The sequence below is a fragment of the Chiloscyllium plagiosum genome, unplaced genomic scaffold, assembly GCF_037043375.1.
Source record: "Chiloscyllium plagiosum isolate Xiang-an unplaced genomic scaffold, Cpla_swu_hap1 HiC_scaffold_1, whole genome shotgun sequence".
Taxonomy (NCBI): Eukaryota; Metazoa; Chordata; class Chondrichthyes; order Orectolobiformes; family Hemiscylliidae; genus Chiloscyllium; species Chiloscyllium plagiosum.
The window spans coordinates 9,098,274-9,120,118 of NW_028270139.1; the positions used below are offsets into that span (position 1 = coordinate 9,098,274).

General features: G+C 41.1%; 1 protein-coding gene across 3 annotated transcripts in view; it reads left to right on the forward strand.

Moving 5' to 3' along the window:
• slc10a7 (solute carrier family 10 member 7) overlaps positions 1 to 21,845 on the forward strand; it is a 274,370-nt gene that overhangs the window by 75,570 nt on the left and 176,955 nt on the right. For all 3 annotated transcript variants that reach the window (XM_043699319.2, XM_043699311.2, XM_087975565.1), the window contains one exon: positions 15,013 to 15,051. In XM_043699319.2, the coding sequence (XP_043555254.1) occupies positions 15,013 to 15,051 (39 nt within the window). The remainder of the gene's footprint in view (positions 1 to 15,012; positions 15,052 to 21,845) is intronic.

Genomic DNA, 21,845 nt, shown 5'->3' on the forward strand with positions numbered 1-21,845 from the left:
AACCAATGTTTTTTACGTAATCCTTTGCTCCTTTTCCTTCAACAACCAATTTAACCTCGTCTTAAATGTTGACATGGATTCTGTTTTAATGTCCTACATCAGAAATGGAATTTACACTCTTCTAATCTTATTTTAAAATTATTTCTCCCATTACCTGTTCTACATTGCTTGGCTGGAATCTTTTATTTAAGTTTTCTCATCATACATCCCTCAACCATTGAAAGCTATCTAATTGCATGTCCTCTATCAGTTTGACTTCATATCTCCTTCCTTCAACCTAATTAGAAGGAGAGCCTAACAGGGAAAATGGTGGAGCAGCAAAGGCAAGAGTTCCAGGGGGATAATCGCAAGGAAAAAGGAACATACTAAGGAAAGGATGAGGCAACCATGGCTTACAAAGGAAGTCAGGGACAGCATAAAAGAAAAACCATACAATGTGGTGAAGATTAGTGAGAAGGCAAAGGATTGGGAAGTCTTTAAAAACCAGTGGAGGATAAGTGAAAAAGCAATAAGGGGGAGAAGGTGAAATACGACAGTAAGCGAGCTAGTAATATAAAAGAAGATTGCAAGAGTTACTTTTAAACACATAAAAGGTAAGCAAGAGGCAAGAGTGTAAATTGGACTGCTGGAAAGAGAAGCTGGAGGAGTGATAAGAAATGGAAGAACTGAAAAGGTACTTTTCATCAGTCTACATGGTGGAAGACACCAGCAGGGTATGGGGCTGTCTGCGTGCGTTTTCTCCAGGTGTTCTGGTTTCCTTCCGCAGTCCAAAGATGTGCAGGTCAGGTGGATTGGCTATGCTAAATTGCTCATAGTGTTCAGGAATGTGTAGGCTAGGCGCAGTAGTCAGAGGAAATATAGAGTAATAGGGGAAGGGAGAAAGTGAGGACTGCAGATGCTGGAGATCAAAGTCGAGAGTGTGGTGCTGGAAAAGCACAGCAGGTCATGCGGCATCAGGCTTATGCCTGAAACGTCGATTCTCCTGCTCCTCGGATGCTGCCTGACCTGCTGTGCTTTTCCAGCACCACACTCTTGACTCTAATAGGGGAAGGGGTCTGGGTAGGATAGTCTTTGGAGGGTCGTTGTGGACTTGTTGGGCCAAATGGCCTGTTTCCACACTGTAGGACCTCTATAAAGCTCTATACCAGAACTTAGAGTTGGGAGCTGAGATAAATGCAGTGGTTATCACTAAGGAGAAAGTGCTGGGAAATCTGAAAGATCTGAAATTGGATAAATCGCGCAGACCAGATGAACTATACCCCAGAGTTGTAAAGAAGATAGCCGAGGAGGCATTGGTCGTGATCTTTCAGGAATCATTGGAGCCGGGGAGAGTCCTGCTATGACAGAATTCAGAGTAGGGCAAATGTCTCAGAAATCTAATGTCAGGCATTGGAACAACACCCCACCCATCAGAGTTAGTTTGGAGTAATTAACACCTCAATGTTGGACGAGTTGGCTTGATTATTGCATTGGATTGCCTGTCTTGACACCAGGTTTGAAGAGATCTTGCAATTGCTGGTACTTTTGAGGTGCCTGTTGTAGGTTGTCGAAACCACTGAACCATATTTAGGGGAGATGGTGGCATAGTGGAATTTTTAGTGGACCTCAGAGTAATGTTCCAGGGACATGGGGTTGACTCCCACTCTGGCAGATAGTGAAATTTGAATTCAATTTTAAAAAGTCCAGAATATAAGCATGCCTCGTGAACCATGAACCACTGAATTTTTGTGAAAACTCATCTGGTTCCATATGTCCTCGAGGGAAGGAAATCTGCCATTCTCATCTGCTATGCCAACATGTGAATCCAGATCTACAGCAATGTGGTTGACTCTTAATTGCTGTCTGGGCAGTTAGAAATGAGCTCCTATGACACGTTGCATGAATAAATAATATTTTAAAAATAGGAGTTCTTGGATCTACTCCTGCATGGTAAACTGCGACCTCAGCCTTGGCTTTGAAATCCTAATCCTCAAATACACTTCTCCTGATCTGACAGGTTGGACATGATCATGAATTTTAGCCTCTACATCTGCCTTCATTGAAATTAGCCTCCCAAGATACAGAAAATGATCCTTATCTTCCAGGAGCACGGCATTGATCTTAATTGATAGGATAAGATATTTAGGGTGCTGGTTGGAAAAGAATCTTGGCTTTCCACTTTCTCATGTACCAAGGAATGGGCTTTGCCATCAAAATGTGTTTATTTGGCCACCACTCCACCTGTGACTTCCGTATAAGAATCGTAGATAAGCAAGTGTTTTATGACTACCTGGTTCACACTAATGAGGAATCCTAATGCAACTGTCATCAGCACTATGCCATACACTTGAGGCAACAGTTGAGATCAAAATGGGATTGTATACTGACCTTGAAAAATTCCTAACCTGAGTTCTAGCAGAGTACAAACTGATCCTCCTCACAAATATCAGCCTCAAATCTGGGAAGAATACAAGTCTCTGGAAGACATGACTGACAAGAAGGGAGGAGAGCAACCTCCAGTAGAATAGTCTCCTGACAAAATGTTCAGAAGAAGACCTTGTCATTAACCAATAACTTGTGAAAGAAGGGAGATAGGTACAAGGACTCATGGCAACATCCATGGTCTGAACATGGCATTTGCTTGGCCAAGTGATTGTTGAAGCAGTGGATCGCAGAAATATCCATGTTTTCCACCCCGTGATAAGTACAGATGATTTCTGTACTTGTCACTGCCTTAATCAATCTGCTGTCTCCAACATCCAGGCCCACAAATTGTGGAAACAGAAACAATTGTGCAACAAATTTAACATTGTAGGCTTCAACGATCCCAAAAGGTGGTCCATCTCATTCAACCTAAGTACCCACCTATCAAATCCTAGGCTCCATTTTGTGCCTTGTTGAGATTTTGTAATCAATCTGTTCAGGTGCCATAGGGTATAATTCTGGAGAAGGTGGAACTTGAACCAGGACCTCCTAGCTCAAGAGGTAGGACACTACCACGAGGCCACAAGAGCCTGGTATGTTTTGTCAAACTATTTTCTAATCACACTGTTCAGAGATGTTATTACACACCTCCAGAGCAAATGAAACTTACACCCAGGCCTCTTGACTCAGAGGTAGGGAAACTACTACTGCAGCTCAAGGGCTCCTTAGTGCGCTTTTTCACTTCTTACTTTTTTTTTGTATTTAACCTATTTTTCTAATCCATCTGTTCAGAGATTTTATTACACACTGGTGGAGCAGGTAGGACCTGATCCAGGCCTCTTGGTCCCCGTGTAGGGACACTACCACCACACTACAAGATCCTTGCTCTGCTTTTTCAATCCTAAAATCCACTATTACCTGCACCTGTGAGTAGGTGCTTTGTTTATCTACTAGGAAACTTTGTGACTGGTGTGATATCAACCAGTAAATGCAGGACCTAATTTAATGCAGTGGCAGGTTCTAATATTCTTATTCAATTGAAAAAGTTAAAAATCACACAACATCAGCTTACAGTCCAACAGGTATTTTTGGAAGTACTAGCTTTCAGAGCACTGCTCCTTCCTCAGGTGGCTAGTGGGGCATCTTCATAAGACACAGAATTCATAGCACAGGATCATAGTGCCATGCAACTGATACGATATATTGAACAAACCTAGATTGCTGTTAAGTCTTTCATCTTTTAGAATGGATTGCAGATTTGATTCATTAATATGTAAATCCTAGAACTTCTTTCCAGTCACATTCCTGAGATAACTTTAGGTTTTATTAAAAAAAAATCTCCACTTTGACAGTGCATTAAAGGTGTGAGGTTTGAGTCTGTCTGTATTCCAATCTTGAGTCAGACTGGTTCTATTTGCAAAGTAGGAATATATAAAATGTCACATGGATTGACTGCCTGCAGATTGTGTGCTTTTTCAGCAAAGTAGAATGTATCTGCAAATACAATTCTGCAAATGTATGTGCGTGATGTGAGGGAGAGATAAAGTGTGTGGGGGACTGCATTACAAAGCAATGCTTCCTAGTTGTATTTTTTTAATTGACTCCTCTTTCCTGTATCAATAATATTATTGTCCCTTCTACTTCTTTTACTACTTTCTGCTTCCTGAGATTAGGCTTTTCCTCTCATGTCATAAACTGGTTTTTACCTTTATAGATTAGATTGGATTAGATCAGATTACTTACAGTGTGGAAACAGGCCCTTCGGCCCCACACCGCCCCACCGAAGCGCAACCCACCCATACCCCTACATTTACCCCTTACCTAACACTACGGGCAATTTAGCATGGCCAATTCACCTGACCGCACATCTTTGTGACTGTGGGAGGAAACCGGAGCACCCGGAGGAAACCCACGCAGACACGGGGAGAACGTGCAAACTCCACACAGTCGCCTGAGGCGGGAATTGAACCCGGGTCTCTGGCGCTGTGAGGCAGCAGTGCTAACCACTGTGCCACCGTGCTGCCCTCATGCTAGCTACTTCTGCAAAAGGCCTGTTGGCGTCATGCTTGTGATCTGACTGAATCGGGTGTTCTGTAGTCTCAATTGGCTTCAGTTCTTACCTCTGATATTTGTATTTCTAGGGTTCCAATACCCAAATCTAAGCATTCCTAGCATTTGATCTTGCCCTTTTTTTATCTGCTCAATCCTCACACTTGGGCATGACTTGGTTTCACCAGTGTCAGTATGCTTAATGCTGATTTTGATTTGGCTTATTTGATTTGATTTATTGTCATCTACAGTGAAAAGTACAGTGAAAAGTTTTGTTTTGCCTTCAGTACAGGTAGATTATAGGGTTTAGACAAAGTGAGGTGTATAATTTATGGCTGCATAGAAAAAGTACAAAAGCAAGATCAACATTAGATTTGAAATTAGAAGGTTCATTCAGCAGGAAAGAAGCTGTCCTTGAACCTGTTGGTACATGTGTTTAAGCTTCTGTATCTTCTGCCTGACAGAAGAGTTGGAAGAGAGTTTAACCATGGTGGGAGGGGTCTTTGATGTTGACTGTCTTTCCACGGTAGTGAGAAGTATAGATGGAGTCAGTGGAGGGGAGGTGGGCTTGCGTGATGGTCTGGGCTGTTGGCTTGCTTGATGGTCTGGGCTGTGTTCATAACTTTGTATTGTTTCTTATAGTCCTGGCAGAAAGGACTCACCTTCATCCCCCTCCGTCCACGCATCAATGAATTTAATGCACACCGTGACGTCGAACACTTCTTCCTCCGCCTCCGAGCTTACTTTCACAATCAGGACTCCCGCCCACCTTCTGAGGACCCCTTCGCCACCTCCAACACACTGCATCCACCTGGACACCCCGCGCTGGCCTATTACCCGCCCTCAACCTCTTCATTTCCAATTGCCGTCGGGACATTAACTGCCTCAACCTGTCTACCCCCCTCCCCCACTCCAATCTCTCACCCTCACAACGCGCAGCCCTCCAATCCCTCTGATCCAATCCCAACCTCACCATCAAGCCAGCAGATAAAGGGGGCGCAGTAATAGTCTGGCGCACTGACCTCTACACCACTGAAGCCAAACTCCAACTTGAGGACACCTCTTCCTACTGCCCCCTCGACCATGACCCCACCCCCCATCACCAAACCATCATCTCCCAGACCATACAGAAATTCATCACCTCAGGAGATCTCCCACCCACAGCTTCCACCCTCATAGTCCGGGAACCCCGCACTGCCCGGTTCTACCTCCTTCCCATGATCCACAAGCCTGACCACCCTGGCCGACCCATTGTCTCAGCATGCTCCTGCCCCACTGAATTCTTCTCTACCTGCCTCGACACTGTCCTATCCCCCCTAGTCCAGGAACTCCTCACATATGTTCAAGACACCACCCACGCCTCCACCTCCTCCAAGACTTCCGTTTCCCCAGCCCCCAACGCCTCATCTTCACCATGGATATCCAATCCCTTTATACCTCCATCTGCCATGACTAGGGCCTCCAAGCCCTCCGTGTTTTCCTCTCCCGACGTCCCCAACAGTACCCTTCCATCGACACTCTTATTCGTTTGGCCGAACTGGTCCTCACCCTTAACAATTTCTCCTTCGAATCCTCCCACTTCCTCCAGACCAAAGGAGTAGCCATGGGCACACATATGGGCCCCAGCTATGCCTGTCTCTTTGTTGGCTACATAGAATAGTCGATCTTCCATAATTACACCGGCACCATTCCCCACCTCTTCCTCCGCTACACTGATGACTGCATTGGTGCCACCTCACGCTCCCGCGAGGAGGTTGAGCAATTCATCAACTTCACCAACACATTCCACCCTGACCTTAAATTTACCTGGACCATCTCTGACACCTCCCTCCCCTTCCTGGACCTCTCCATCTCCATTAATGACGACCGACTTGACACTAACATTTTTTACAAACCCACCGACTCCCACAGCTACCTGGATTACACCTCTTCCCACCCTACCTCTTGCAAAAATGCCATCCCGTATTCCCAATTCCTCCGCCTCCGCCGTATCTGCTGCCAGGAGGACCAGTTCCACCACAGAACACACCAGATGGCCTCCTTCTTTAGAGACCGCAATTTCCCTTCCCATGTGGTTAAAGATGCCCTCCAACGCATCCCGTCCACATCCCGCACCTCCGCCCTCAGACCCCACCCCTCCAACCGTAACAAGGACAGAATGCCCCTGGTGCTCGCCTTCAACCCTACTAACCTTCGCATAAACCAAATCATCCGCCGACATTTCTGCCACCTCCAAAAAGACCCCACCACCAGGGATATATTTCCCTCCCCACCCCTTTCTGCCTTCCGCAAAGACTGTTCCCTCCTTGACTACCTGGTCAGGTCCAACCACCCCTACAACCCACCCTCCCATCCTGGCACCTTCCCCTGCCACCGCAGGAACTGCAAAACCTGCGCCTACGCCTCCTCCCTCACCTCCATCCAAGGCCCTAAAGGAGCCTTCCGCATCCATCAAAGTTTTACCTGCACATCCACTAATATCATTTATTGCATCCGTTGCTCCCAATGCAGTCTCCTCTACATTGGGGAGACAGGACGCCTCATAGCAGAGCGCTTTAGGGAACATCTCCGGGACACCCGCACCAATCAACCCCACTGCCCTGTGGCCCAATATTTCAACTCCCCCTCCCACTCTGCCGAGGACATGGAGGTCCTGGGCCTCCTTCACCGCCTCTCCCTCACCACCAGACGCCTGGAGGAAGAACGCCTCATCTTCCGCCTCGGAACACTTCAACCCCAGGGCATCAATGTGGACTTCAACAGTTCCCCTTCCCCCACCTCACCCTAGTTCTAAACTTCCAGCTCAGCACTGTCCCCGTGACTTGACCTACCTGCCTATCTTCTTTTCCACCTATCCACTCCACCCTCCTCCCTGACCTATCACCTTCATACCCTCCCCCACTCACCTATTGTACTCTGTTACTTTCTCCCCACCCCCACCCTCCTCTAGCTTATCTCTCCATGTTTCAGGCTCTCTGCCTTTATTCCTGATGAAGGGCTTTTGCCCGAAATGTCGATTTTGCTGCTCCTCGGATGCTGCCTGAATTGCTGTGCTCTTCCAGCACCACTAATCCAAAATCTGGTTTCCAGCATCTGCAGTCATTGTTTTTACCTAGAGCAGTTGCTGTACCAAGCCATGATGCACCACTACAGAAGCTTTCTATGGTGCATATATAGGTGAGGGACTTTGTGGACATGCTGAACTTCCTTGTGCTGCCTTGACCATTGCATCTGCATGGGAGGACCAGGACAGATTGTTGGTTATCGTCTCACCTAGGAACTTGACGCTCTCGATCTCTCCACCTCAGCTCTATTGATATAAATGGGCCATGTCCTCCTCCTTTCTTCAAGTTGATGATCAGTTCTTTCGCTTTGCTGATGTTGAGGCAGAGATTGTTATCTTTGATTGTTTTTAAAAAATCCTTTGTCCAATTCCTACTTTGGATCAATAAGATGGCTGATTGATTACGTGCATTCTACAGACCAGATGGAGCCAAGAGAAAGATCCGCAACATTGCATAGTGTGCAATATTTTAAAAAATCATCACTGGCTAAGCTTAATTATAGGAATAGAAGTATAATATCAGCCCCTTATAACTTAACTAATGACAATAGAGACAGGGTTATATATTAGATATCTCATTACCCTTTGGCATCATCCGTGTTGCTAACTTTACCTTTCCTACTCTGGGTTCTGTTGCCATTCCTAGTCCAGTTAAGTTTTGACGTCATTGATTTTACTGCGATTGTTTTTTACCACCCAAAACAAATTGTGTGCTGTGCTATTTCTGAAAAACATGGTTAAAAAATGTAAAATATCTCTTACAGTTCTTGTTGTGAGATTTAATGATTGATGTCTACCGTCAATCACTATCTGCCTGATGCCTGTCATTAGCTGTAGCAAAATCTTATGAAAAGAAATCACTTTTTCAAAGGGCACCTACTTTAATATTGAGTAACAATTAAAGGCTTCGTTTTTACATGCTAATCTGTGTTCTCAAGTGAAGTTTTTACGGACTGGAAGTGGAGTCATGTAAATTACTTAGCTGTCGTATAGTTGCTCACAACAGTGTGGGAAGAAACAAGCTTGAATGCAATTGTTTTCAAAAGAGAAAACGTCTTTATCGCAAAATATATTTTATTCATAAAAACATTACCTTGACTAAAGTTCTCCCAACTATCCATTGTTGCAAGTTAAGGATGTTGTAAATGGCCACAGTAGAATTCATGCTCACTCACGTCTTATTTATGTTTATTTATTATTTTACAGAATTTAACTGAGCTCCCAAATGAAAGCAATCTGCTGTTAGTCTGTATGCAATGCTCATTACTTGAGTCTAAAGCCTCAATGCTCATTTCAATGTTATTTTGTGTTTTCACCCTCACTGTTCTTTAATTTAGCCCGTTGAACATACCAATGGTTTGTGGCTCTTCATAATATCGTGTGATTGCTTTGCTGATTAGGATATGTGAAGGTTACTAACCACATTTTAGTTGCACCTTTGGATTATTTTCCCTGATTTGAATATGCAAGCTTTGTTCTAACTGGTGTTTCAATGTTTATTGGAGCAATGTTGAAATTGCTGTTAGTATAAGGTATTTTCAGTAATATTAAATTTTAAATGAATATTATTTGATGTTTATTGAAAGTGAATGATAGGTGTGGGCTTAGTTGAAACCAACTAAAACATAACTTATAAAGATTTTTGTTATTGACCCACCATTTGCAGAATAATACTAAAATAAATCATGAAGTATCTAAATTTGTGATTAATAAGTCCCATATGAGATGATGGAGTAATTTCAGATAGTAAGTGAAAAATAGCTAGCAGTAGTGTAACATGCAGATATTGTCCTGCTTACATGCTCTCTCTGGTGTCAATCCCATTCATCAATGTCACCAGACTCTGTTCTCATTAAAGCCACTTCCACAAAAAGAACTCAATTTCCTTAAGCAGACAGGACACCTGATTCAATTTAGCACACATTAGCAAGAAGTTTAATCTATTGCCTTCGTTCTATGAAGGACCCTCTCTTGATTGAGAAAGCTATGCGTGGTTTAAAAAAATGTACCAACAGTTATTAAATGTTGCTTAGTTTCAGTTTTGCTTGCTTAATCTATTTTGAGTATATTATCCACTCTTTAGAAGTTTTAAAAGTCAAATATTATGTTATAATTCTTTTGTTTTTGATTGCAAACCTTTGGAAAAAAAGGTGCTGTGGAATTTAATGTCTGCAACTTTGTCTTTGTTATCAACTGAGGCACACTTTATCCGCTTGAATTCTTTACTTTTCTTTTGTGAAAGTGCTCCATGAAGAAGCTTCTTGCTGATCATCTGTATCTAACATTTCAAAAAATGTTGTTCGATGGTTTTTAAGAGTAATTGGTCTCTACAGCTGATGCCTAATTCCTACTGTACTTGAAAAAGAAATTCTTTATTTAGCATATACTTGGAATAACTAAGGCTTTTGATTTTCAGGTTTCCAATTTTCCTGAGTTTGGTTTCAAAATGATCAAATAAATAAGCTAAGAGAAATATGTTTCTTTCATTTAAAAATAAAATGAAAATTTTAATTTACTGGGATTAATCAGTAAATGAATTTTGGAATAACAAAATACTTCAATTACATCATCACGTACAAATATATAATGGTAAAGAATACTGCTAAAACTTGATGGACATTGAACCTTTCCATCCTCAGCCTGTTTTTCATGCCCTGAACTTCAGTCACTTATACAAATGTGATGGAGGCTGCTTCAGAGTTCTTGATATATCAATCAAGTATTCATATAGAGCTAATTAAATACTTCCTGCAACTTCCAGGGTAGGTAGTTATGCATGTTATATCAAAACAAAAGCTTTCACCTTTTGACTTCAGAATCTTTTCAAGTTTAAGTCTAAGTTTGGAAGTCATCCTTGGGATATTTAATGATTTATCTTAAAATAATAATTTTGTTCTATAAAGAGTGTCAGGTGTAAGAATTCATGAGATGGAATCATGTCCTTTTTAATAAAAATACACTGGCCCATTTCCAGATTGCAAACCCACACTTTGATTTAAGAGCAGCTGGCGAATAAATCTTTTCTGACCACCTTCTGGTATGTTGTCTGGTTGAAGACTATGGGTTGGTCGCCAAGAGGTGGGCTTACTGCTGATTGAAGCCTTTTCTGAAGATTATCCCTTCCATAAGATTGTTCTTTGCTGTAGTTGTGGCCTGCAGAGCAAGGCTACTACTGGAAACATTAGGACAGGAGATCTTGTGAGCTCCCCTGACCAGCCACTGAAAGCAACCTCCAAGCATCTGCCAGGCTTAGCTCTCAGGGGTAGACTGACCAACAGTGACTCCAGTTAATTATTCCAACTGGTATTTGGGTGGTTAGCCTTTTGCTGGTGAATGCCCATGTCTGGGGAACAGGTTAAGCTGCTGATCCAGTACTAACACGTCTAAATTACTTCCAAGGGTAGGAAGATTCTGCGCAATTACATCACACTGGAATCATATGCCTACGAGCATATAGATACGCTGGAAATTTTTACTGATATTGTGATAGAATAGGGTAGTAAATTTTTCAAAAGCCTTGACCCAAGATGGCCATTGAAGTTCAGGTGAGCTTCTGTTATTTCCATACAGATTAAGGCTTAAACTCGAATCTGAGTACACTTACAGAAAGTAAATGCCATAGTAAAGATGCACTCCTTCAAATGGACAAACCAAGGCAAAATCCATCCATCAATTTTATACCTTCTATCATTTATTGGCTGACCCAAGACTCAAAATCTGTAGACTCCTAGACTTAGGTATGCACTGGAGGTTAGGTGCCAGCATAGACTGGGTTGGAAGGTCACTGTCCTGAACTTTATTTTTCTTTGTTCTTATAGTTTATCCCTAAAATCTGTAATACTGGACTTTTTACTTATCTATTTTTCTAAGAACTGTACCTGAAAAAGCTGTACCGAAGAACCTTTGTACCTAAGATGGCTCAGTGACAACTTTGATGCTTTTATCACTGTGCTCATTTGAGTACATGTGATAAGGCTAATTCTAATTCTTATGTTGAAACCTAATGATATATATAAAGAAACCCCAGTCAAATCATAAGTAGGTGAAATATAATGACTTCTAGTTAATTAATTCTAGGTGGATAGTAGAAGTATTGCACATGAGAATGAAACTGGCTTCAGATAACAAATCTTACTGCCCTAAGAACCAGGTGAAAATGTTTAATTTGAGAGCCAACAGGACAAGAGGGATTATTCTTTTAGCCAAAAGAAGAGAACCCTACCAAGTAACTAATCAGCACAAGCAGAGCTAGGTTCTTTACATTTGATAAGATTTGGCTCCAAAGACACTTAACCAAAATGTTATCTGGAGTCTTGCGAGATTTCTGTTCTTATCCAAAGAATCTGTCCAGGTTGACACTGTGCGATTCTATCTGAATGTGATCTGTTTTGTTGTTTTCTGTCAATAAGCTAGCTGCATACTTTATTCTCCAGAATCCAACTTTACTTGTATTTAATTCTCTACATAATGGAGTATGTTGTTGTGTTTGCAATCTGGAGTGTTGTGTTCATGGTTAGCTCAGTTGGCTGGATGTTAGTTTGTGATGCAGAGTAATGCCACCATTGTGGATTCAATTCCTGGGCAGACTAAGATTACTATGAAGAACTCTCCTCAACCTCTTTCCATTGCTCGAAGCGTGGTGACTCTCAGGTTAAACTACCAGTTATCTCTCTGTAATGAGAGAGCAGCAGTATGGGCTGGTAGGAGTATGGTGAATTTATCTTTACCTGCCTCTGTCTCATATGCTTGACTTCCATGGCCAATCAAATACTACCTCTGACTCAGTATTGAATATATTCAATAACCCCTCCTCCATTGCTCATTTGGGAAGAGAATTCAAAAACATCTGAGAGAAGCAATGCCATCTCGCCTGTATGTTAAATGGAAGATCCATTATGTTAAAATTGTGCGCCCTGATGCTGGATCTCCCAATAAGGCATCCTGTCATCATTCAATCCCAGAATCTTATACTTTCTATATTAGCAAGTTTTGAGAAGATTTGTATGTCAGGTTGAGGTTCTGGATGTAGGTTTGCTCGCTAAGCTGGAAGGTTAGTTTTCAGATGTTTCATCACCATACGAGGTAACAACATCAGTGAGCCTCCGGATGAAGCCCAGGCCCAGCTCAGCGAGCATTTCATTTTGGAGACTCCACACAATTTCATGATATCAAGCACTCTTGGGTGAGGAAGAGACGATTCTAGCTCAAGCTTTATGTGTGAACAGCTTTAGTTTATCACTGTTAACCACTGTTAAACCCTTAGACCGAATGTAGAAAGGAGGAGTCTCCATCAACAATAATAATGGTTGGTTCTGCAAAACACAGGATATGGTGATCGTTGGTGGAATCATTGCTTAAGTATCTCAAGACAACAAGGGTGCAAAAAGAAATCCAACACGGGGGGAAAAGTTAAAGACAAATGAGTTACCACTTTAAAGGCATGACCACTTTAAGAATCTTCAGAAAGTTAGTCAGTAATTGCATGTGTTTGAATATGTCAGCGGAACTTATGAAAGGAACTGCAAGGCAGTTCCAATTCAGAGTTTGGCTGGGAAGCAAGTGTTTCAGAGCACTGTCAGTACAGTTGAAAATTCCTTTTGACACACAAGAAAACTTAAATTAACAACGCAAAGAGCCAGTTTGAGGAGAAAAATATTTTTTTAAAAATGACTTTTACTATTCACCAGAAGTATCACTGCTGTTGTAAGCGGCACCACAAGGCATAGTTACAGTAGCAAAGTCAAGGACCATTAAATGAATTAATCCCAAGACTGCAGCATCAAGAAGGTCTTGGAGCAGATTCAAGGCAACAAAGAACAATTTAAAAGATTTAAAAGACAGAATCTGACAAAAGATAGAAGAATTTCAAGATTGTAATAAGATTAGGAATTACATAATTTGAACTGTGAAATCAGTGGAAGATTTATTAAGATCCCATAAGGAGTGTACGTTCTGTTTTAGACCATGAAATGTAGGAAATTATCTACATTGCCTACAAAACATGATAAATTGCCATCTAGGCTGCAGAGGACAGGGATATCTCTATTTTACATATAGGAACTGCGTAACCACCATTTTTACCAGAATAAAAGATTTAAATTCTCCCAGTAAGCAGTATAGAGATATGCTATTTTTATTCAACTAGTGCACTTGATGGGCCAAGTGGCCTGCTTCCACACTGTAGGGATTCTGTGAATAACTCTTAAGATTAATGGTGTGATGGAAGTTACACTGAAATGCAAGATACCTAAGAGTTAACAATGTAATGTTATTCACAATCATTACTTCTCACTTAAAGCTTGCTTGTGTGGTTTTGACTTCAACATCCTTGAAGTAATGGAACGAGTTCAGCAAGTTCCAAGGGAGCAACTGATCCAGGAACAAACAATTGTCAAGCAGCTGGTCAAGGGGCAATCAGTAGACTATTTCATAGAACTTCCAAAGTGCTATGCAGAGCCATCATAAAAAAGAATCTTTTTTACCTAAGTTTGCCAAATTTTTGTGCACTCTCATAACCTATCTATCATTTTGCGAATTTTATGTATCGTTATTGCACCTTTGTTGAAATTATAAACAGTGTATAATGAAGGGGGGAAGGAGGAGAAAGTGCCAAACTGCAATTTAGCAAATCATCTTGGTTTAGATATTGAAAATGTTCCTAAGTAGTAGGAAGTGCTATATGTCACGTCCTTGACAGTGAGCAGAGGTTATTTGTCAGTGGTTTCTGTGATATTAAAGGCATGGTGGAGCTGTGTTCCATTGCCATCATTTATTGATACGTCTGTAAAGTCTAATGAAATTATCAATGTTCTTGAATTAATTATGAACATGAATGAGAAAGCCTAATACTCTAGAGCTAGAGATTGCATTATCTATTCAGTCTTATCATTTCTTCTATAGAAGCAGTATCTAGCTTTGGCTTTGTCTTTCAAGCATGGCTTTGAATCATTTCTGGTTTTAAAATTTCTTGTGCTTATTGGCGCTTTTTAAATATTTGTTGTGTTTTACAATAAATAAGCTAAAGTCTGGTGGATTTTACCTAATTTCTCAGTCGAGGTGGTGTAGCTTTTACTTCCCTGGATTCAAAGGACCGTATTGAATCCACAGAGCATGTTGTTTTACTGTTGTGGTACTGCATATTACTTGACTGGGTGAGGTTAGAGATCCTTCTGTTTTATTTACCTTCTGCGTCTTTTCCAGGTTAACAGCATATCTAGGATATTAGTTGTTATTTTGCTGTATTAGTTTTAATGTTTAATTGAAGGAAACTGAAATTTTTTGCATACTGTATTTATAAAGAATCTTAGTATCCTTTGTTATTTTTTGTTTGATTGTCCATATCAAAGATAATTATATGTTTACACTATTGTATTTGATTACTGCGTTAATTTTAGAATGATATAAGCCTTTGCCATATTTGGCAAGTTAAATTACTAATACCCAATTAACAAAAATAGATCAAAGTAATATTTAAATAATCCAACCTTGTTTTACAGGCGGCCGCAATTTTCAATTCTGCTTTTGGAAGTTTTCTGGTAAGAGAAGTATTTAATGACTATACTGAAATATTAATTGTGAAATTGTGTTGTTTATTTGTCACAGAGTTATTACTAAAATAAACATAGTAACACAAATGGATTTTATTGACTGGTTTCCTTTATTGTAAGGGGATATTTCAAAAGAAACAATCTGTTTAAGTTTTGGTTCACTTTTTAATATTGCGTCTCATATTAAATGCACTCATGAATAGGGTGAATATTTCCTTAATATTAGTGTGAGCATATTTTAAATCTGATTATAATTTAAATGAGCTCATAATTTTAAGTATCTTCCTTCAAATAACTCAGAATTCTAAGTCCTTTCAGTTGTTAGTGTTTTAGCTGGTATTGACTTTAATCTTTTGTCTGTCCTTCCTAATTGTTGTTTTAATAAACTCAGCAATGACAAAATTTATATTGCTGTATTGCAGTAATTGAGATTATTTTAAAGTAACTTATAGTTTGTGGCTATTCATGCTTACTGGAATACAATTGTTTTGATTGCTTCTGAACATTGAGAAATTGATATTTGGAAGGTAAATCATGACCCGCAGTTACTGCAAGAAATTATGATTCAAACTGTAGCTATTCTGCGTCTTTGTTTTTGCTTTCCACTTAGTAATTGAGGTTAGAAGTCATTTGCTCAAAATACAGTTGAGACAAATTTTATACAAACCTTTTATTCATACTGATGTTTGATTGCTGTAAAACAGAACATTTTTAATGTAAATGCCCTAGTTATACTTGATAGATGAATACAATTTACATAAATTCCAGACTCTCTGGTTTCTTTGCATTGTGCCACAGAGAATTGTTGTAAGTTAGAAACATAATTTCATTATCTCCTCCCCTTCATTTTACACATGCTGTTTTACAATAAAGTAGATTAGAATAAATGATTTGATTTCTCTCTTTGATGTACCTTAATAATATTTGATGGCAGATCAATTATAGCCTGCTGAATGGGTAGATAATAAAATCTGCTTGTATTATTACAGTTCCAAGAAATGGAAGGTACAGCCTTCAAAAATTGTGCTTGATGCAAGTGAGAAAAATATTAATTTTGTTTTGTCATGAATGTTTCCACAATTGCTAAAGATGTGGAACAAAAAGCAAAATTTATAAATAACAAAATCAGAGTTGATTCCTAGATCCAAATGCAGCTTCTGTGAAAGTAGAGGAATACTTGAGACTGTTTTTAGCCAGTAATCAGATCCAAGTATAGATATCATTGAATAATTGTGGTTAAGCTGATGACTTTTTCCTCTCAAACTTGTTCCAATGAACATCAACATCAAACAGGAAATATTTTCATTGTTTATCAATTGAATTGAAGAGATGGCAAATAAATGGTCATGTCCATTTCCTTGCAGATTTTTTGCATATTTGTGACATGAATTTAATTACGTTAATAGCTAGTAATGCTCAAATTTAATTTTGTTAGGTAGAATCAAGTTGATTTTTAGGGTCATGGTATTAAAAAAAAATTCTAGTTTGAAAAGTACATGACCCAAATAGTAAAAGGGTAGCATTTCTTTTAAAATATGTGTCCCAGCTTTAGATTGGGACTGTACAGTAGAAGCACGAGTGGCATTGTATTATACCCATTTATTTTAATAAAATATTGTGTGGATAACTGAGAGACGCTTTTTATGGAGTCATTATATTCAATTCTGAAAGGGCAAAATCACTGCGTTTTAAAAAATTTTCAGCTATTCATAATTCTCTGTTAGGTCTTCAGAAAGATAATTAAACCTGGAAAAAAATAAATGAGGCTTTTTGCTCTCGGAGCCTGATTATTCCAGCATCTGAACTCCTGTGCTACTCTACAGACTTCAACCAAGGGGGCCCAAGCACTTTTATAATTGGCTTTCTTTAATTGTTCGTGTTTCAAGTTCTTCTGATTTGGGGAGACAATGGCATAGTGATATTGTTTTTTATACTGTTAATCCAAAAGCTCAGCTGATGTTCTGGGACCCAGATTTGAAACCCAACATGGCAACTGGAATTTGAATTCAGTAAATAAAAATCTCGAATTAAGAAACTACTGATTACTGTGAAGCCATTCTCAATTATTGTAAAAAGAAACCATCTGGTTCACGAATGACCTTCAGGGAATGAAATCTGCCATCCTCATCTAGTCTGGCCTATATGTGAGTTCAGACCCACAGCAATGTGGTTGACTCTGAACTGCCCTCTGGGCAATTAGGTTTGGATAATGTATGTTGACCTAGCCAGCGACACCCTGTTCCTGTGAATGGATTTTTTAAAAAAAACTTAATTTGTTTTATTCCAGCTTTCAAGTGTTTGATCCCTCGCCTGTTGGTTATAAAAACAAGTTTGGAACATTTCTGGATATTTATTTTATTACATTAATAGTTGAAACTGTGTCTTATTCTCAGCAACTATATTAAAATGATTTGCTTGCTGTGAGGATGGAAATATTTCAAAGCCAAAAACCTAGATGTATTTGCTAAGAAATTTGATAGCTTCAATTATGAGGATAAATTGGCGAGGTAGGTCTCATTGGACAAAATGGAATCTAAGTGGAGATTTTACAGAAATTTTCAGAGTCATGAGTGGTTTGGTTAGACTAGGTAGGGAGAAATTGTTCTCACTAGTGAAAGGATCAAGAACAAGGGGATGAGATTTGAAGTGTTTTTTTGAAGAAAGATATCAGTATTTTTCTAATATCAATTTGACAGAAATTTAGCAATTAAGTTTGGCTGTGAAAACTTCAATGTCATATTTTGATAACTTCAATTTCCATGATAATATGTGTGCAGTATTCAACATGCCTTGTAATGAGCAGCGTACCTTGAGGCTCTTATAGTCCTTAGAACAAAATCTTAATTTTGTATTAATAATAATGCAGCTGCTCTATGAGCTCTCCAAGTGATTTGCTTTGATTCTATTTTTAGCATCTCCCCCACTACAAAAACTTTCAATCTGTACAGTTTTACTTGGAAACCTGAAGAGCAGAGGTTGATTACTGCTTCATTGGTAAGAGAAAAGCATTAGAATATGGTGCCATGGTCTTTACAATAACTAGAGTTGGAATAGACTTTTCAAATCAGAGTTGATGGAGGGCTGTGGCGAAATATGCATCCCCAGCTTTTTGCATCAACCCACTGCCTTTTTTAGGTGACATATGTCAGGGCATCTAAGTGTCGTGTCATGGAGAACCTCGCCATATAATTATGTTAGAATTGGAAATGTGACTTAAATTTCAGTGCTGCTGTGTTACCAGATGTGTTGGCATTGAGGTGGGAGTTTCTGGCTCCGCAAGAACATTCAACCCCTACTCTCATCCTGAGTTGTTGTTTCATCTCAAATTTGGCCTTCTGGCTTTTAACCTGTGAAGGGTAGTATTTTTAGGTCTCTGGGTGTGGAAGTAAAAGCTTGTGAGTACCAGCTGGTGTGCTGGTTTCCTATAACTGTTCCTGATGCAGGCAAGCATCATTCAGATGAGATAATGTGAGCCCCAGCAAACCAGTTCTGTTTTGAGACTAATTATAATAGTTAATAAGTCTGTTCAGAGCTTGTTGAAAGCAAATTAGGGATATTGCATTGAATTTGGGGGGGGGGGGGGGGGGGGGGGGGGGGGGAGGCATGTGGAGGGGATCCTAGTGATGTAGTGGCAGTGTCCCTACCCCTAGGTTCAAGTCCTACCTGCTGCAGAAATTTTTTGTTTTATTTATTCATGAGATCTGGCCATCCTGGCTAGCCAGCATTTATTGCTTGTCCCTAGTTGCCCTTGAGAAGGTGTCAGTGAGCTACCTTCTTGAACCACTGCAGTCCACCTACTGTGGGTTAATCCACAATGCCGTTAGGGAGGGAATTCCAGAATTTTGATCCAGCAACAATGAAGGAACGGCGATACATTTCCAAGTCGGGATGGTGAGTGGCTTGTAGGGATGCATGCAGGTGGTGGTGATTTCTTTTTCTCCTGACAATGAGCAGTGGTTTTGTGGTCAGCATTAGATTCTTAATTCCAGATGTTTTATTGAATTCAAATTTCATCATCTTCTATGGTGGGATTCAAACCCTGTTCCCAGAAAATCTTTAGAACTTTTTTGTGTTTTGAGTTTTTGAAAATACTTTTGAGAATCACAATTATTACTGTGGCCCGAAAGGAGTATTCAAACCTTTTACTCAGGTATTCCTCTGTTATGTGACAGGCAAAAGGCAGGGAACCAACTCAGACTTAAACAAACTCTTTTTTATTTAACCATTTAATTTAAGTACCAACACTCAAAATAAAACATGCGTTTGTTGCAACATTTACTTTTAACTTCATCTAACTTCAACTTTAACTTGCTTCATTTAAGTTCACTTTATTTGACTTAAATCACATTTAACTCTAGCACTAACTTTAACTCTATAAGTTTGAATTGAAACAAATGCTATCCCCCCCCCAGAGTGTGTGAAGTGGCCAACTTTGCTGTCTGTAGACCTTGTGATGTGGCACTCATCTTCTCTGAAGATAAGTTCAGGGAATATGCTTCTCAAACATTGATTTTGAATGCTACTCCTGCAAAATCCTAAATTCTGCTAACTTTTATCACAAAATGAGCTTATTTCCAGAAACCTCTCTGTCACTCAGTCAATTTATTGACTAAACCATCACACATCCTTCGATCCCAGCCAATGGAGTTTACTGGGAAAGAACTCCCAAAATTTTATGCTTCTGACCTCCTGTTTTCCAAAACAAAGTCCAGGAACTCCCCACATACATTCGAGACACCACCCACGCCCTCCACCACCTCCAAGACTTCCATCTCCCGGCCCCCAACGCCTCATCTTCACCATGGATATCCAATCCCTCTACACCTCCATCCTCCATGACCAGGGCCTCCAAGCCCTCCGTTTCTTTCTCTCCCGACGTTCCCAACAGTACCCTTCCACTGACACTCTCATTCGTTGGACTGAACTGGTCTTCACCCTTAACAATTTCTCCTTAGAATCCTCTCACTTCCTCCAGACCGAAGGGGTAGCCATGGGCACCCATAGGGGGCCCAGCTATACCTGTCTCTTTGTTGGCTACGTGGAACAGTCCATCTTCCGTAGTTACACTGAAACCACTCCCCACCTCTTCCTCCGCTACATTGATGACTGCATTGGCGCCACCTCATGCTCCAGCAAGGAGATTAAGCAATTCATCAACTTCGCCAACATTCCACCCCGACCTTAAATTCACCTGGACCATCTCTGAAACCTCTCTTCCCTTCCTGGACCTCTCCATCTCCATTAATGATGACCAACTTGACACTGACATTTTTTACAAACCCACCAACTCCCACAGCTACCTGGATTATACCTCTTCCCACCCTACCTCCTGCAAAAATGCCATCCCGTATTCCCAATTCCTCTGCCTCAGCTGTATCTGCTCCCAGGAGGACCAGTTCCACCACAGAACACACCAGATGATCTCCTCCTTTCGAGAACGCAATTTCCCTTCCCACGTGGTTAAAGATGCCCTCCAACGCATCTCGTCCACATCCCGCATCACCGCCCTCAAACCCCACCCTTTCAAACGTAACAAGGACAGAACCCCACTGCTCCTCACCTTCCACCCTACCAACCTTCGCATAAACCAAATCATCTGCCGACATTTCCGCCACCCCCGAACGGATCCCACCACCAGGGATATATTTCCCTCCACACCCCTTTCCGCTTTCCGCAAAGACCGTTCCCTCCATGACTACCTGGTCAGATCCACGCCTCCCAACAACCCACCCTCCCTTCCTGGCACCCTCCCCTGCCACTGCAGAAATTGCAAAACCTGCGCCCACACCTCCTCCCTCACCTCCATCCAAGGCCCCACAGGAGCCTTCCACATCCATCAGAGTTTACCTGCACATCCAGCAATATCATTTATTGTATCCGTTGCTTCCGCTGCAGTCTCCTCTACGTTGGGGAGACTGGACGCCTCCTAGCAGAGCGCTTTAGGGAACATCTCTAGGACACCCGCACCAATCAACCCCACCGTTCTGTGGTCCAACATTTCAACTTACCCTCCCACTCTGCCGAGGACATGCAGGCCCTGGGCCTCCTCCACCGCCGCTCCCTCACCACCTGACGCCTGGAGGAAGAACGCCTCATCTTCCACCTCAGAACGCTTCAACCCCAGGGCATCATTGTTGATTTCACCAGTTTCCTAATTTCCCCTTTCCCCACCTCACCCCAACTCCAGCTTTCCAGCTCAGCACTGTCCTCATGACCTGTCCTACCTGCCTATCTTCCTTTCCACCGATCCACTCCACCTTCCTCTCTGATTTATCAGCTTCATCCCCACCCCCATTGTACTCTGTGCTACTTTCTCCCACTTTCCCCCCCCCCCCATTTACCTCTCCACTCTGCAGGCATCCTGCCTCTATTCCTGATGAAGGGCTTTTGCCCGAAATGTCGATTTTCCTGCTCCCCGGATGCTGCCTGACCTGCTGTGCTTTTCCAGCACCATTCTAATCTAAACTTACAAATTTTTATACCAAGTCACATTCCGTGCTCATTGTAAGAAAATATTATGCCAGTATGTCTAGAGATAGCCATAAACCCTGCCTTATTTGGTGAACACACAAAACTGCAGGTCACAGCTTACATGACAAGTCACGACATTTCCTGGCTGCGGTTTTATCTGAGGTCAGAGTTTAAACTAGCTTGACCAAAATTCCCAGCATGCTTCATTGTAACTTTTAACCAGTCATAGAGATGTACAGCACTGAAACAGACCCTTTGGTCTAACTTGTTCACGCCGACCAGATATCCCAACCCAATCTAGTCCCACCTGC